Source organism: Equus caballus, chromosome 3 (genome assembly GCF_041296265.1).
Source record: "Equus caballus isolate H_3958 breed thoroughbred chromosome 3, TB-T2T, whole genome shotgun sequence".
Lineage (NCBI taxonomy): Eukaryota > Metazoa > Chordata > Mammalia > Perissodactyla > Equidae > Equus > Equus caballus.
The window spans coordinates 19,241,113-19,258,738 of NC_091686.1; the positions used below are offsets into that span (position 1 = coordinate 19,241,113).

The 17,626-nt window shown below is 52.8% G+C and overlaps 1 protein-coding gene across 3 annotated transcripts; it reads left to right on the forward strand.

Annotated features, from left to right (window-relative positions):
- The first annotated feature begins 5,991 nt into the window (after window positions 1-5,991).
- On the forward strand, window positions 5,992-17,619 carry HAS3 (hyaluronan synthase 3). Of its 3 annotated transcripts, none has more exons than XM_023637194.2 (4): window positions 5,992-6,209; window positions 9,894-10,529; window positions 13,386-13,487; window positions 14,302-17,619. In XM_023637194.2, exons 2-4 carry the CDS (start codon window positions 9,894-9,896, stop codon window positions 15,223-15,225), a joined length of 1,662 nt encoding a protein of 553 aa, XP_023492962.1. In that variant the 5' UTR covers window positions 5,992-6,209; the 3' UTR covers window positions 15,226-17,619. The 3 variants fall into 3 exon arrangements, with proteins under 3 accessions (XP_023492962.1, XP_023492961.1, XP_070118073.1); XM_023637193.2 differs by lacking the exon at window positions 5,992-6,209 and adding an exon at window positions 6,416-6,776; XM_070261972.1 differs by lacking the exon at window positions 5,992-6,209 and having other exon boundaries at window positions 7,279-10,529.
- The last annotated feature ends 7 nt before the right edge of the window (window positions 17,620-17,626 follow it).

Sequence of the window (17,626 nt, forward strand, 5' to 3'; positions counted from 1 at the left end):
TGGATAGACGCTCGGAGCTCTGGAGCATACTCCGGCGTTGGCTGGCTCTCTGCCGTCCTCCCAGTGCCAGAAATGCACTTGCGAATCTCAGCTGAGGAGAATCTTCAGGATGTGTCCTCGACCCTGAATGCATAATGGAATCATCTAGGGAATTAAAAAAAAATTCAGGCCTGGGGCTCCCCTGCAGTGATTCTGACTAAATTGATCTGGGATAGGGTCCAGGCATTAGTGTTCTTTAAAAAGCTCCCCAGGTTTTCAAAGTCTAATGTGCAGCAGCCAGACGTGAGAACCACTGCATTAGCTTATCTGGTGAGAAAAGAAGATTGTGTCGATGTGTGTGTGTGTGTGTGTGTGTGTGTTACGGGGGTGTCCTAACCAATAAAATAGTAGGACATACTTTGGGGGGGATCCCTCCCCACGAAGGAGCTGATGGGAACTGCTCCTACCCTCAGCTCTCCTCTAATTGCTTTTATGAGGGATCCAGCTTTGGACCTCCTCTGTGACAGTGACTAATGATGTCTTTAATCAAGAAAGAGGACATAAGGCAAAAGTGCCAGCACACTTAAGAACTGTGGTTGATGCTATTATAACAACAGCCAAATGAACTTGGAACAAGTTTACCTTAAGCGATTTGTTCCCCTCCTGCTGATCTGGTGACTGGGACTGTGGACTGGGATTGTGTTCCGCTAAGGGCTGGGAAAGTGTGCGTGCACTTGCGTAAGGAGCAAGTTTGTGTCCATTTTGTGTGCAGTGAGTTATGAGCACGTGTGGGCATGGACCTGCGCAGGGAGGACCTCTGTGCAGAGGAGAGAACCTCTCCCTGGGGCTCCTCAGGCAGTAGTGCAATGCTGTTGACATCATCATTCTTGGAAATACTTTGTTCAAGAAAAGCATCCTTTCAGGTTACTCCTAGAGCCCATATTTCCAGGTGCCTCCCTCCCTTACCCAGGATCACTGTGAGTGTGAATGAGGGGGTGAGTGGGGGCTGACGCCAGCTGGGGTGTGCCAGGCAAAGCATGCGCCCTGCTTGGGGCTGTGTTGCCAGGAGGAAGGAGTCTTTTTATGATTCACTGGAAGGTGCTGGATGAGCAGCCCAGCTCTACATAGCCCCCCTTCCCTGCTAAATTCTCTCAAAGGAACAGTGGGAGGGACTTAAATAAAGCAAATCACTCCTCCTGTATCCTGGCCCTCCCAACTTCCCCGCTTTCTCTGTGGGTTGAGGTGGCCAAACCTTTCTCACATGAACGCAGATGCGATCAAGGCTGTGCCCCACGCAGCCCCAGCTTAGAAGGAAATTATGTGAACTCACAATTCATATCATTTCAAAATACCTTTTTATAACAAAATTATTATACCTATTAATAGAAAATTTGGAGGCTATAGAGAAAAAGGCAAAGAGAAAAAAAATCCATTGTTCTACCACCCAAACAAACCTGATCTTAATATCTGGGTGAACTTCTCTCCTGCCTTTTAATTCATAGGATTTAACAGAAAACAACAACATAAATGTAGTCATTCATATGTGACAATTTTGTATCCTACCTTTTTTACTTAGCATTGCATTATAAGCATTTTTGCATATTCCTACATTCTCTTCATGAACGTAATTTTTAGTAGCTGCACAATATTTCACCAAGAAGGTAGATAATGTTTGAAAATCACCTTCTGGATTTTTTTCTGCATTCACCTAGGGAAGGGAGAGAAAGGAAAGATGGCCGGGAAGAGGTTTTCCCTTTCAGGATTCCGAGAAAAGCATCTGCAGGTCTGGTTTGATTTTCGGTATCGTTCTGGTGTGCCCTCCTAATCCTGACCTTCAAGCCAGCATAAAAGAACCTGGCCCTGCACAGGGGCTGACTGCTTGCTGCCAGCAGAGCAGAGCCCCTTAATTTGAAATGAAAACGACTCTTCCATCCAAAGAGAGAGAGAGAGACTGGAATTAAAATCTCCCCATTGTAACTACAGCACAGAAAAGTCCTCACACCTGCTTCTTCAAACATGGCACCTAGAAATGCTGCTGATTACAGAGTACTTGTCAGTAAGAGGGAGAGGTATGAAAGGATAACTTTGTCTGGTAGTAGCTGCCTTGCTGTAGTGAAGGCACACACTTTCCACTTTGCATTATGTATTAACTGCTATTGCAGACTAGGCCGCCTTGAGGAGAAAGCCCTGTTTAGTCGGCGGGGGACACAGGCTGCTGCCCTTCGGAGGCAGTTTACATTCACTTTCATTAGCTGTAAGAGGTTTGGACTGTGGTCAGCCCAGGGGAGGCCGACGGGAGGAAGCCTGGAGGGACTGGGGGAGACTTGGTAGCTTGGCTGCCATCCCCTATTCCGCTTTGCTTCGCTGGAAGCTGTGGGCTGGATGCCACTGAAGAGCACTGAAGCGTGAGGTCAGAGGGTGAGGAGGCGGCCTGTGGAGCGAGAATAGTCCTTCTCCCCTCCTCCACCCAGTCGCTCTCTAGGAGACCAGCGGAGCAGAGCAGAGCAGCACCTGGTTACTGGCAGGTTGTCCCACGGCTTCAAGCACCAAGTGCCATCAAGTGATGACAAGAGAGACTGAATGGCAGACTCCTGTTGGTGCAGGTGTTTGAGCATTTCCTGAGTTTGGATTCGAAAATTAATGGAAAGGTGAAATCTTTGGATGGAAAGGTGGAACTGTCAGCTTCACTTACCTCAACCTTCCAAGCCTTTGGCCCTTTCAACCTTCCAAACTGTAGAAGTCTCTTTCTCTGGGTTATGTCTTCACCTCTACCCTTACTTGTGCCCAAGGTAATTGGCACTGCCTGCCCTCACCTCCACTTCCTGGAGGCAGCGCCAACAATTCTCATCGCTTCCCCTTCTAGGCTCTTTGTTGTGGTTTATCTGCCTTCTAAGAGGTCTCCTACACCCATTCCTAGTCCTTACACCAAAATACCACCGCCTCAGCTGCCCTCAAACAATACTTGTCGCCTCTTAGTACCTAGCTCAGACATCTTCAATAATTCTCCATCAGCTGCAGGGTAAGAGCCAGACTCCTTACTTGGTTACTCAAGGCCTTCCAGCGTCCCCCTCGCATCCTTCTCAGCAGCTGGGACTTATCCGGCACTTGCTATACAGCAGGCAGGGTTGCAAGTTCTTTTGTGTAAATTTCTCGTTCCATCCAGGCCTCTCTTTGCTATCCTTCAAAAATACCTCCCCCATTCCTCTACCTGCTCTTGTCCTTAAGCTATTTCTCCCATCTAGAATGCTCTTATCTCTCTACACAGTCAGCTGAAGTTCTCCATGGAACTCTGCCCAGCCTATTCCGCTCAGAGATCTCTTTCCTGAAATCCTCAGACTCTTCTAGTTGGATCTGTCATCCACAATCAATTGTAAACTGCCTTGTACGGTCACATAATTTTTCAAGCGTATTTGTCTTCAAAGCAGATAACCATCTACATAACAGGGACCAGCCTGAGACTTCCTGGGACCAAAGCCTGGTTCTCCGCTCAGAGCAGGTCTTCAGTGTTTGTGAAATGCCGCACAAATCTTCTACTGCCGAACCAAACAGGGAGGCTTATCCTCTGGAACCTGTGTAAAAGCCAATTCAGCACCATCTGAATTCACATTTTTAAGTGATTGAATACGGAATTAGTCCTATATCTAAATCCCCAGTGGTAAGCAGAGATAAACCTGAGCTTTATTCTATCAGGCCCTTAAAGATTCACCTACCCATCTCCCCCTGAAAAGATGAATACAAAAAGGGCACCCGCCGAAAAGTTGATGCTAATTACAGCCATCCTCCTTGGCATAGACTGGCCGCAAAGGTAAAGACTCTCCCAGCTGCCCGATAACACCAGGTCGCTGGCCCAGCAGATCAGAAAAGGAGAATTTGCTCCCCAAGAGGAAGCCATTTAGGGGGCGAAGCCAATTGGTATGGGCAGAGCGTTGATCGTTCTCATGATGTTGCATCTGGACCTGCTGTTCACTTAAGAGGTTTTAATTGGCTAGTGAGGTGGTGCTGCACCAGCCCACCACTATAAAACTCCCTAGAGCCAGCTGAGTGAGGCAAGCAATAAGCCTGCAGGACAAATTTGGAGCCTTAGGAATTAACTGGGCATGAGATGATCCTGGAGCAGCCCCAGGAAACTTGCACCCAGAGAAGTCATGTTGCCGTCTGCTGAGGGCAGACGGGATCTTTCCAAACTGGCTGCTCTATTCGTTAAGCTTCTAAACAGGTCACTTTCAAGCAGCCTGTGGCTGGATATGACTCACAGACACATTTTGCCTGGCCTGTGGAGTGTTATTCTCCCCCTACATTTGAAATAGTTGCCAACACTAAAACATTAAGAGATTTCACGTAAAAATCTGCATTTCTTGACAACAGAGCCCCTGACCATGCTGAGCCCTCCATCTGACAAGGACATCTTCTTTAAATTGGGGCATTGGCTCCCCACCAGGCTGATGTGCTCATTTTTGTTCCTGCATAGCCCCTGCTTGTTTCCCTGACCCAAAACGTAGCAGACTGCAGATGAGGGTGGGAGGCAGGACCAGATAGCTCCTCCAGTCACTCCTGTGGCAACTCTTGGCTCTGTGATGACCCCGGATGTGGAGGTGGTGGCCCAAGGCTCTGGGAACCCATAATGCAATCAAGAGAAGGCATTTTTCATTAACACTCATCTCTGAACTTCCTGTCACCAAGTGTCACATCCTGGAGGGATGGGCATGTAGAATCCATAGCATCGGTAAACGGATGCCGTTCTCTGGTTGAAATTAACTGGGGCTAACCTTTACTGAGCACTTAGCTCTTCAGTCCTTCTAACAACCCTGTAAAGTAAATAGTGCCATTTCTGGGGTGAAGGCACTGAGGTTCGTGTCACACAGCTAGTGGCAGAACCAACTCCAGAGCCATCCTCTTAGGCAAGGGCTTCTCTCTCAACCTGTGCGCTATCAGCTCTTCTCAGAGCCACTCTGAAGTTGTTCAGAACACATGCCCATTGTGGGTCCACTACTTGTGTCTGTGTATGTGTGTGTTTTGTGAGGAAGACCGGCCCCAAGCTAACATCTGTTGCCAATCTTCCTCTTTCCCCCCCCCCCCGCCTTCCCAAAGCCCCAGTATATAGTTGTGTATCCTAGTTGCAAATCATTCTAGTTCTTCTATGTGGGACACTGCCACAGCATGGCTTGATGAGCAGTGCTAGGTCCACGCCCAGGATCTGAACCCATGAACCCTGGGCCACCAAAGCAGAGTGCGAAAACTTAACCACTCAGCCACCCAGAAGGCCCCCTTTTGTGTGTTTTTAAAAGCACACACAAAAAAATGTTTAAACCGTGTAGCGTATTAGTGATGATTTTCTCAAGCAAAAGTGTGAAATGATGTGATTTCTGCCTGGCAAGATAGGCATGGGTGGAGTAGGTGTGCCAGGAGTCTCTGCTTGCCTGGGGGAGCGAGGAGTGAGTGCCATGGCCCAGAGCGAGGGAGGGTGGGCAGGCGAGTCCTTGAGCCCCTAAGACTTCGGACAGGAGCAGGTTGGAGACTGTGACTCAGGTTCCTCTCAATTTGTTGCAGCTTGGGAAGAGGTGATGGAAATTATCCCGTGTGTTTGGAGAACATGTAAATTCATTTTTCACTAGTCTTTATCAACTCTCTTCAAGTTTTTCTGAGATTTAGATACTCAGTGTGTTCAGCTGATTCTAAACTCGCTTCCTCCGCTAACTCCCCACATCTCCCCACCCCACCCTACTCTCCCCGACCCCACCCCACCTCTCCCCACCCCACCCTACTCTCCCCGACCCCACCCCGCCTCTCCCCATCCCACCCAACTCTCCCCGACCCCACCCCACCTCATCCAAGTCTAGCACCACCTTCTAGGGACCTGGAAACCACCGGCGATAAGGTCAGTTGGGAATGTAGGAGATCATGGATGCCCGAAAGAAAGGTGTAAAAAGGAGGAGGGGGAATTGGTTTTGGCTTTGAGACACCGGAACTTCCAAGGTTCCTGCAAAACCATTTGCAGCTTTTTCAAACAGCCTTAAAGTCATCAGCGCCCCACTGCGGAATTCAAAGCTAAGCTTGTCACAATTGTTAACACCTTCTTTGACCGGTCCTTTTCTATTTGACAATTATTCTCTTCTGCGCTTTTTGCTGGAAGGCTCTGCTGTCTTGCGTTTCGGGAGTTGCTCCATACAGCGAACAGCCCCTCCGCGTGCAGCACCGGGGAACGATTTCTATCCGCTCGCCCGCTTTGCAGGGTGAGTAGGTTTCGAGGCTTAGAGAGCGGGGCGCGGGGAGAGAGGAACGGAGACTAACAATTTTGGGAGTCCCTACGGGTTATATTGAAAGTTAACAACCCTCCAGGTTCTGGGTTGAGCACAATGACCGCCTCCCCCTGGGCAGCTGGCCCCGGGGCGAGCGCGGAGGAGCTCGGCCCTTCGCCTCGTTGGAGAAACCCGGTTTCCGAGGGCGCAGAGCCCGCGAGTCTCTGCGACCAGGAGGAGCCGCGTCCACGCGCGACCCGGCGTCCCGCCGAGCGCCGGCCGCGTGGAGCTTCCTCCGGCCGAGCCGGGAAGGGGGTGCTCCCTCGGGGGAGCCCTCCCACTCTTCCCAACTTTCTCGGCCCCAGGGCTGGAGGAGGGCGCCTCTCCCGGCGGACACGCGCTCGGTACTTAAAGGCGGCTCGGCGGGGCCGGCGCTCGTCAGTCAGAGCGCGCGGCGGCGGCGCACGGTGGAGCGAGGCGCGGCGGAGGCCAGGCGCGGGAGGAGGGGCATGGAGCCGCCGCGGGCCTGCTGAGCACCGGAGCGCGGGCAGCAGCGGCACGGTGAGCGCGGGCTCGGCCGGCCGGCCGCCTCGGAGGGGCGGGCCACGCGGGGACTGCGCGGAGGACCCGGGCGCGCAGGGCTCCGGGGTGCCTCTTGGCGAGCCCCGCGGACCCCCACCCCTCCCCCGGCAGTGCGGGCGCCGCGTCCAGCGCCGGGAGGCAGGCTGAGGGCTGTGGCATCTCCAGGCTTCCCGGCGGCGGTTCCTGCAGCCCCTTCCCCACTGACCCCTCCTCTCTTTCTTCCTCCATCCTCTGCTCCTCCAGCCTCTCCTCCCTTCCTCCCTTGCGGCTCCGGTTTTGTGAATGGATTAGGAGGCGGACGACGGTGGGGGCACGAGGCCGGTTGGAGTCTCTCCCTCCCCCACGCCCGCCCGGGGGCTCGCATCTGTCCAGGCACCAAGATGCTCGGCGCCCCGGTTCTGCGGGTCAGCCGGGCCACAGCCGCACGTATCCGCGGGCCTGGGCTCCCCTTCCCTTGCTGGCTCGGAGGGGCCAGGAGGGCAGCCGGGCGCAAGTTTCCATCCCGCCGCGTGTGGGCTACGCAGCAGGGCACACCTGTCAGCTGGAGAGGCGGCAGACTGGGCAGCCCCACAAAGTTTCGGGGGTAGATTGGCGGCGTGCGTCCTTGGCTGGGGATTTTCTCCTTCCGTCGTCTGCGGAAGGGGGTGAAGACCGTCTTAGGGAGCGCCCCCAACCTGGTGTCCTTGAAGCCGGATGCGCGTTAGCCTACAAGGGCCGAGCTCTCGTGCATCCCTTCTGATCGAAGAGGGCGGTGAGGGGGCTGCAAGAGGTGGCCGAGGCTCTTCTCCTTCGGCTTGGGGTGACACAGCCCCCTGTCTGGGCAGGGTTGCCTCAGCCAGAGCCGGCCCCACCGCCTCATTGCACGCAGGGTATCCAGCTGCGGGGCCTTCTTGGGTCCTCTGTGGGGTAGGGGTGCTGGGGCAATGCCTCCAATTCCTGAGCGGGGGAAGGAGGGTCCCACCAGGGAAAGGAGGGGGCTAGCGACACGGAGGATACCGCCTTTGTCTGCAGGCATACTTTGCCAAGGTAGCTGGGGCCCCGAGGGGATGAGCCGGGCCTAGTCCGACTGATTCCTTGGGTTTTCCGTTCCTTCCCGGCTGGGTCGTGGGAAACCGGCACGTGGGTGTGGCTGACGCCGCCTTTGCCAGAAGGTGAGGCTCGGCCGGGGGTGAGAAGCGTGGCCAGTGCCTTCCCGGCTGCATTAACCTGGTGGGCACCGCCTCTGGGACTGCACCGAGGCGGGGCGCCAGGGCCGGCAGGTTGCTGGGCTGGCCTGGCGCCCCCTGCTCTTTCCCAGAGTGCAGGCGGCCAGCGTTGCCCGCAGCGCCCCTTCAGCATGTAAGCTCTAGAAGGGGGCGGGGGTTGCTCCTGGGCGGTGGATGCAGGGCCTGGGGGCCCCTGTGCCGCAGGTGCGTGCCAGGGTGGGGGGGAACCAGGGAGGGCTGGGAGTCCTGCTGAGGAAGCACCGGCAAGCTCCCCGGGATGGTGGGGCAGAGCGCCCGGAGGCCGAGCTTCCCCGAGAGGTGAGGCTGCCAAAAGCACTTTCCGGACGAAGCTGTTGGAATGCTGCTGGTGCCTGAGTCTCGGGCTGATCTAGGCAGTGACTGCGTGTCCCTCACCCCTCCTAGGTGGGAGGGGAACAGTTCCCCCTGACAAGGTGTGTTTGTGTTGGGGTCGGGCTCGGGAGTTGGCTTCAGTGAGACCTAGAGTTGAAGCAAGCTTGGAAGTGAGACCTCATTGTCTGTAGAACGTGGGTGGTGGTGGGAACAGGATTCTCCAGGTCAGGCAGTGGCAAGGAGCGGAGATGGGGAGAAGGCCTCAGAATGGAGGGTGGGGAGCTGTCCTCATCAGCCCTGCCTCCCTCCCCCATCAGCCTTCCCACTTGGGTTGTCCTTCAGGGCTGAAAGTGCTTCCATTTTCAGTGAAATTATTTACCTGAGACCTGTGGGGCAAGAATCCACTGGAACCCCTCCTTAGGGAGATACTAAGTCTCCGAGAACTTGGGCAAGGTCAGGCAGCCAGGAAGTCCGGAGCTGTGTCTCAAGCACAAGTCTTCTGGTGCCGAGTGCTAGGCTGTTTTCATTAAAACAGTGTTTCCAACTGGGCAGATGCTAGGAGCCCTGACTTAGTTGCAAATGAAACCTGGCAGCATTTCCAGGAGTGGCGGGGCAGGGGGATGAGCACAGAGATTCCATGCGGGCACTAGGACCAAGTGGATGGGGCTTCCCGGGCAGCCCCCCCTTCCAGGCTGCTGCAGCACTGGCTGCAGTTCCCTCTGGCGCCCAAGTGCTGGGCTTCCAGGAGGGCTGTCCACACCCCAGTGCTCATTTCCTCCTCTTTCCCTTGTCTGCTTTTCCTGGTCACTTTCCCTTTCTTTCCTGACTCTTAAGTAAGTGAGAAAAAGGTAAGAAAGCAGAGAACACAGAACAACTTTCTCTCACTAATTTTGCTGTTTCGAGAAAGGGAAGCTGTTTCCTTCTTTTTTCCCCTGGCAGCTCTTTGTTTCCTGCTGTTTCTTGTCTTTTCCTCTCCCACTTTCAGGGGCCACATTGGTGGCTTGTTTTACTGGTGTGTATTCTCCTCCCATAGCACAAGTCGCCAGTGGGTACAGGTAGAGGCCGCCTACCTGCCCCTGGCCCCTCAGCCGCTCAGAGCTGTCTCAGGCTCGCCTCTGTGAAGCTCGCCTCGCAGAGCTTCGGGTCAGGCAGATCCCACTTCTGCCATCCACCACCTGGGTATCACATGCTCTCTCTGGCTTTGGTTTGTCTGACAATAATAAATGCTACTTAAGTGCTTTACATAGGTAACCCGTTTAACCCTCAGAGATGCTACGACGTTAGTGCTACAATCCACATTTTACAGATATTAACTAAGGGGCAGAACACAGTCACACACAACGTGGCAGAACTGAGATTTGAACCCAGAAGTCTGGATTCTGAGTCTATAAACAGTTTTAGTCAAGCTCAATAAATGGTAATGGTTTTTATCAGTGGGTCGTTTCCCCTATTCTGGGCCCAGCCCAGAGAAAATGCCCTCACTCCCATTGACTGGAGATGCTGCCTCCTGCCTGACCCCACATCTGCCTTCTCCCTCCAGATGCCGGTGCAGCTGACGACAGCCCTGCGTGTGGTGGGCACCAGCCTGTTTGCCCTGGCAGTGCTGGGTGGCATCCTGGCAGCTTACGTGACAGGCTACCAGTTCATCCACACAGAAAAGCACTACTTGTCCTTCGGCCTGTACGGTGCCATCCTGGGCCTGCACCTGCTCATCCAGAGCCTGTTTGCCTTCCTGGAGCACCGGCGCATGCGGCGGGCCGGCCGGCCACTGAAGCCACCCTCCTCACTGCAGCGCTCAGTGGCACTCTGCATCGCCGCATACCAAGAGGACCCCGACTACTTGCGCAAGTGCCTGCGCTCGGCCCAGCGGATTGCCTTCCCCGACCTCAAGGTGGTCATGGTGGTAGATGGCAATCGCCAGGAGGACGCTTACATGCTAGACATCTTCCATGAGGTGCTAGGTGGCACCGAGCAAGCCGGCTTCTTTGTGTGGCGCAGCAACTTCCATGAGGCGGGTGAGGGGGAGACAGAAGCCAGCCTGCAGGCGGGCATGGACCGTGTGCGGGATGTGGTGCGGGCCAGCACCTTCTCGTGCATCATGCAGAAGTGGGGAGGCAAGCGAGAGGTCATGTACACAGCCTTCAAGGCCCTTGGCAATTCGGTGGATTACATCCAGGTAAGGGTGCCTCCCTAGGAGTGTGTGGACATGTGGATGTGTCCAGGCAGCCAGGCATACTCCTCCAGGAATTTTAGGTCCAGTCTAGATTAGAAGGCAACAAGGCATAATGGTTCTGAACAGCAGTCCCAAGCTCAGAAAAGATGGATGGACTGGTACTGCTGTTCCTGGTTCTGCTATTACTTGGCTGTGACTTTGGGTAGGTCTCTGGACTGGTATCCCAATAATAATAATAATGGCAAACAGGTGTATAGCATTTACTTCATACCAGACACTGTTGTAGGCACTTCGTACATATTCTTTTAATCTTCAGTACTCCTAGGGGATAAATACTGTTATTTCCACTCGTGGAAGGTGAGCCTGAAGCACAGAGAGGCTAAGTAACTTGCCTAATGTGACACAGCTGTAAGGTGCAGAGCCAGGATTTGAGCCCAGGCAGTCTGTTTCAAGTCTGCCCTTAGCCATCCTGCAGAACTGCCTGGCCATTGGCAACAGAAGATGAGCCTCTTCATAAAGAAGTGTGAAGAGCACAAGAAGTCATGCTCCAAAGCACTCAAATATTGTTTTAGTTATGGGCCAAAAAGTCCTCCTCTTCCCGGTGTCAATTTCATGTCTGTGAGGTGGAGGGACGCAGGTGCGAATCATCCCCCAGCAGGAGTCTGCAGCCCCTGAACAGACCCTGCCCAGCTGCCAGTCAAAGGAGTCATCAACACCAGCCTGGAAATTGTATTAGGTTGATAAGGTTAACACAGCGCCAATTTTCAAATAACAAAACCTAGAGAGGAGTGATTAAAGCTCACACAGTTCAGGACCAAGTAGAAATGGACGCCCAGGCCCCCAGATTTCTGGCCCACTCCCGTGTCTCCCCTTCTTTGCACATCCCACAGCGTTCTGCCCATCATCTGAGTGAGCAGGGCTGTGGTAGCAGCCTGCCTGTGTGCCAGCTTAGTCTTGCTGACCGCATGTTGAGTACTCCAATGTTTAAATTTTATGTACCGTACTCACCTAAAATTAGCTTGCTACAGATGTTTTTGGCTTTTTTCGAAGTTGCATTCTCACATGAGAGTTGTTTTTTCCTGTCTTCCTAGGCCCAAGGACCTCCTCAGCCTTGAAGGGAGGGATGTGAGGCAGTTCTTGATTCTGCAGTTCACCTAGGGTTGAGGGGCATTTGAAACTTTCCTGGGGACTCAGGCTTAGAAAAAGCTCTGAGCCCTGGAACACGCTCAAGCCACAGTGACTGTCTTCTGCTCCCTAGAAGCAGGGGATGCCCCCAAAGCTGCTCTACCGCATCCTCCTGTCCTGACCATTTCCTGTGCGTTCTGGTGGATCAGCAAATAGGCTCACACACCTGAGCCAGCCTTTCTCTTTACGGCTCTGGGCTCACTGCCTGGGGTAGCCCTGAGTTAGAGTCAATGATCTGTCAGTGCATTTTGGCCTATCTTCCAACAGCCCTGTTGAGAGCGTGCCTTTCCCTCTGTGGGAGATAACCCTGCCCCAGCCAGTGGGGGAAACCCAAGCAGCCAGGAGCTCTAACTTCCCTAACCCTGCTCAGCTAGAAAGGCCTCCCTGGAGTGAAGGAAGGCAAGCAGCATGAAGAATGGGTTAGGGTCAGGGCAGGAAGCAGGTGAGACCAGCAGCACTGAGAAGCTCGGCCTGTGAGCTGAGGAGGCTCTGGGAGTATGGCCTGAGGCTCCCTGGGACCTTCCCAGCCTGGGTGAGGATGTAAGGATGTGTCAGTGGGGAGGTAGGAGGGAGCAGGTGTGATGGCTCTGCCTGGCTCCCCCTTGGCCTTCTACTGCTGCTTGTCTGTGGCCACCGTGTCTTCCAACATGCGGAAAGCTGGGTGTAGGGCTGGGGTATGGCAGGCAGCCCCCTTTCTTGCAGGCTAATGGACTCTCAATTAGCAACTTTACTAAAAGGATTTTAAGCTTTTGCAGAACAGGGTTTGGGCTCATCTGTGGATACTGTTCTTTGCTCTATCAGGGGTCAGGAAACCAATCCCCCTGCCCAATGGTTAACTGGGCTCTTTGTACCATCTCAGTAATTTTCTAGAAAACAGACAAGGGTCAGCCACCAGGGTAAGTGTTCATAGCCCAGGTCTAAGTAATAATGGGGCCACCTGTTAGAATCAGACCATGAGCCTCCCTAGGAAAGAAGGGCAGGTGGGAAATGATCCAGGGTCTGATTGGAGGCACTTTTGCCAGTTTCCATGCCCATCCACAGTAGAATCCAGGTGAGAGCAGCCCTTGGCCATACTGTGCCCTGATCTTACAGACTTGGCCTGGCAGCCATGTTAGTGGGGGGCCTGTAACTGGGTAGATATGTCCTCCATTTAGGCTGTGAGTTGTCCAAGATGCCAGAGGCTCAAACGGGGAAGACCATGTTGTTAATAATCTTATGGGAGAGCTTTGGGTGGTAGTGTCTGGCAAGAGCCATTTCTTGGCCCTCTGAGTGTCTGCTGGCCTTGTCTAGCCACTGTGCCTGTCATCTGATTTCAATGCCTTGTTCCTCCTTTCTTCCCAAGGATCCCCAGAGAAATATTTTGAGACCATCTGTGAGGAGCCTGGCTCCACAGGGGCTAAAAACTTGTCCAGTGCTAAGCATTTCTCCAGGCCCAGGACTGGCTGTCTCCTGGCTTTCTCTCTCAGCCTAGTGGCTGTCAAGCCTGCTATCTGGACTCTCCTTTCCCTTACTTTCCTTTGTTATTCATCACACCCCTTCTATTTGGCATAGATCTCTTTGCTACTGGCTGGAATGTGAAAGGGGGTTATGTCCCTCAGGCAGTGAGCCTGGGGTGCTGTGTGTGTGTGCCCAGACCTGAGGTCAAAATGGGCTGACAGTGCACTCCCTCCGCAGGTCTGCGACTCTGACACTGTGCTGGATCCAGCCTGCACCATTGAGATGCTTCGAGTCCTGGAGGAGGATCCTCAAGTAGGGGGAGTCGGGGGAGATGTCCAAGTAAGAAGTAACCAAGGATTCCTAGGGGTGGGGGTCTGGACTCTTTCTGCTTCTTAATCCACTGGATATGCTGGGAAATGGGCATCTTGACTTCCTAGTATTTTGGGCCAGGGTGGGGGCTAGGTGTTCCTCTTTGACAGCTGTCATTGGTAGCAAAGGGCTCACTTGTCATCCAACCCTTTTCCTGCTCTTTTTCAACCCGAGGGGGAAAAATCACTTAACAGATACGTAGAGAGCCTGTGTTGCTGGGAGGGGCACAGTATTCAGAGGCCATCGATCCTGGAGCATACCTTCTTTTTGACCCACGGTGGTGCAAGCACCTCCAAAGTTAGACCCTTGAGATACCCTTGCCCTTAGGAAGTTGTGCTGAAGAGCTCTGGGCAGTATGGTAAGAATGATGGGCCAGATCTTGCAGGTACTGCCGGCAGCAGACCATCTCTTCCCAAGCTTTCCAACTGCAGAACGGTCAGGACAGGTGGCTGGGGTGTTGCTTTGCATCTTTCTCAAGCCCTTCTCTCTGTCACCGTCATAGGCTGCCTCCTGAAATGGAAGGTGGTTTTGACTGTGAGCAACTTCACTGGAACAATCAGTACAGATGACACGGTGGAGGTGGGGCTGGTGCTGGGGAGAGTAACCAGGTGTAGCTGGCTCCTCTATGCCTCAGGCTTCCCAGCTCTGGCTGGGCTAGGACTGGTGGCCAGGGATTTAAGCAATGGGCTCCAGAACTCAGGGAAAGGAGGCCTCATCGTGTCTGGTGTGTCCTGGGGCTCACGTCCTCAGGTGAGGGGACCTAGCATCTCTGATTCCCTTGCAGATCCTCAACAAGTACGATTCGTGGATCTCTTTCCTGAGCAGCGTGCGGTATTGGATGGCTTTCAACGTGGAGCGGGCCTGCCAGTCCTACTTTGGCTGTGTGCAGTGTATCAGCGGGCCCTTGGGCATGTACCGCAACAGCCTCCTCCAGCAATTCCTGGAGGACTGGTACCACCAGAAGTTCCTAGGCAGCAAGTGCAGCTTTGGGGATGACCGGCACCTCACCAACCGAGTCCTCAGCCTCGGCTATAGGACTAAGTATACAGCCCGCTCCAAGTGCCTCACAGAGACCCCCACCAAATACCTGCGGTGGCTCAACCAGCAGACCCGCTGGAGCAAGTCTTACTTCCGAGAGTGGCTCTACAACTCTCTGTGGTTCCATAAGCACCACCTCTGGATGACCTACGAATCAGTGGTCACAGGTTTCTTCCCCTTCTTCCTCATTGCCACGGTCATACAGCTGTTCTACCGTGGGCGCATCTGGAACATTCTCCTCTTCTTGCTGACGGTGCAGCTGGTGGGCATTATCAAGGCTACCTATGCCTGCTTCCTTCGGGGCAATGCAGAGATGATCTTCATGTCCCTCTACTCCCTTCTCTATATGTCCAGCCTCTTGCCAGCCAAGATCTTTGCCATTGCTACCATCAACAAGTCTGGCTGGGGCACCTCTGGCCGAAAAACCATTGTGGTGAACTTCATTGGCCTCATCCCTGTGTCCATCTGGGTGGCAGTCCTTCTGGGAGGGCTGGCCTATACAGCTTATTGCCAGGATCTGTTCAGTGAGACAGAGCTAGCTTTCCTTGTCTCTGGGGCCATCCTGTATGGCTGCTACTGGGTGGCCCTCCTCATGTTGTATCTGGCCATCATTGCCCGGAGATGTGGGAAGAAGCCAGAGCAGTATAGCTTAGCTTTTGCTGAGGTGTGACGTAGCCCCAAGCAAAGCGGGTAAAGTGCAATGGGTAAGGGAGGGAAGGGGAATGGAAGAGAAAAGACATGGTGGGAGGGAGGAGGGAGTGCTGTTTTAGTTTCTTAACGGTCCAAAGGACAAATCTGAAGTGCAAAGAATGGTGACTGTAGTATGGCCTGGGGCAGTTCTGCTTAGACGAGGCAACACCGATTCCAGCTCAGGGGGGCTCAAGAGACTTATGTTTTCAAGCTGCCTGTCAGCTTGCCTCTGCATGCATAGTGGTCTCTGGGAAAGAGTCCACCTGCCCCCCAGGGATCCAGAGGGAACTCAGAAGTGTGCTAAACCAAACAGTAAGTTCCATTCAGTGGCAACTTCTGATAGATAAGCCAGCAATGACAGCCTGCAGGAAGGAGTTCTCTTAGTCTATCTGAGCACAACCAGAGGTGGTGGGAGAATTTCTGAGATCTGGGCCAGCTAGTAATGTGTCCTTCCTCAATCTAGTTATCAATGCAATAAGACTGTGCCTGACATACAAGGCCCAGAAACCTCATCTTTGGGTAACAGAAAACAGGGTCCAGGAATGGTGCTTTATTATGTGTTGTACCCCATTCCACATCTCAGCATCTCAAGGATGAGCCAAACTAGCAGGGAGTTAGCACTGAATTGTTTTTAAGTGTGTATATATGTATCTTGAAGAGGACTGTTTGCCAGGAGGACAAAGATTGGTGGTGGTGCTAAAGGCTATGGGCTGTATGGAGGCCTTGGGCTGAGTGCGTTGCACCTGGAAATTGCCCAGATGTCTACATTAGCTTTTCTGTGATCTCTGCTGGGGAGATAAGATGTTTTGGTCATCCACCAGGAATATTAGACCCCAGCATGCTCAGAAAGGAATCTCAACCTGTACGCTCCTGAATTCCTCTCAAATTCAACTCTAAGTCTAAGCCTCCTCACTTGGCTTTCTTGAAGGTGATGCCATCACTTCTCCCATTCTCCTTCTCCTCATCGGGTAAGTTTTTCAAGGTGGCAAGTGAGGCAGAGCCTGGACTTTCAGAGACCCCTCTGCAAGAGGCAAGCCTACCCTCAGCACATGGGGGAAAAACTACTGGGAGCCTCTGACCAAATTGGCTACAATCTTGGAACTGCTTGGACAGATTCCTTGGCAGTTGGGTAGTATGCGTGACTTTCAGGCTACAGTTCTTGACAATCATCTCTAATGGAAAGCTCTTCAGTGTTCCCTAAGTGAAGCCTCAAATCCAAGCTGGCCAGCTGTGCAACTGTCCACTCTCCTCAGTGGCTTCTCCAGAGAATTTTTACAGCCAAGTTGTGGAAAGTCACTACTGCATCTGCTTGCTTCTTTCCAGAAACCAAACTCGGAGATACAATTGGTTCCTAAATCATATGGTTCAAATGCCTCTTGAGGCTGTTGATTCCCCTCTGCTTTTTTGGGGGGTGAGGGAAGGCTATCTTCTAGAGATCTGCAATCCACAGCCTGTTCTCGGCTCTTGGGTTTGAAACCTGGGATCTTGACAGCCTTTGACTTGAGGTTGCTTGCTCCTACTCTCTCTCTTCCCCTCTCTGCCTCCCAACATCCATTCTCAGAGGGGCTGGCTAACCCCTCAGAACCAGTACTACGGTAGAGAGTAGCTGCGGGGCAAGCCTCTGGTGTGCCCAGGTGCTTCCTACCAAGGAACAAAGTGTGCTCTGAGCCACTGATTGGCAAACCCTGGTGCTTTCCTTCATCTCCCATGAATACAAAGGTTTTCCAGGTGCAGCCAACATTGCTGCCTCACACAGACCTTGAGTTTCTGATAAGACTGCTGGTTGATGTTGGGCCCAATCCACGAAGCTGGGAAGAGGCAGCAGGCATTTGCTGAAGGCAGTTGTTCCAGGCTCTTCCGTGTTTTTGCTGGCCAAGAAATAAACTATTTTGAGCACTACAATGGAGGAAATCCGGTCGGCCAACGGCAGAGCTCAGACTTGACTAAGGGCTTGTTTTTCTTCAGCTTTTACTTGAAGGCTAATGTAGGATGGACTCCCAGATGGAGAACTCCTGGCTGTCCTCCCATCAGCTCTGCCTTGCACTGTGGTCATCAATTTTCCTCAGATCAAGAATAGGCAGGTGTAAGTAGTGGGCTCACAACATTTGACCTCGACAGGTTTTTCTAAGTTATTTTATACGTTTTTCAGCAGCGAAACCAAACTGGGTCTTCCGCTTTATCCCCGTTTCTTGCAAGGGAAGAGCCTTTATACAATTGGACATATTTTGGTTTTTCCTCACTGAGAATTTTAACCCTCTTTTGTATTATTTCTACAATAATTTGTAAACATATTTATTTTTACCTGTTTTTTTTTACTTTTCAGGTCAAATTTTTTATACTGCACTTATTTGTCAAAATAAAGATTCACACATAATGCTGGT

What these genes read in the sequence shown, in the direction of transcription:
- HAS3 (XM_070261972.1), top strand. Translation starts at nt 9,768, where the DNA reads ATGGTAATGGTTTTTATCAGTGGGTCGTTTCCCCTATTCTGGGCCCAG. An exon ending in ATTCGGTGGATTACATCCAG is followed by an intron (nt 10,530 to 13,385) that starts GTAAGGGTGCCT and finishes CTCCCTCCGCAG; the next exon opens with GTCTGCGACTCTGACACTGT. An exon ending in GAGTCGGGGGAGATGTCCAA is followed by an intron (nt 13,488 to 14,301) that starts GTAAGAAGTAAC and finishes ATTCCCTTGCAG; the next exon opens with ATCCTCAACAAGTACGATTC.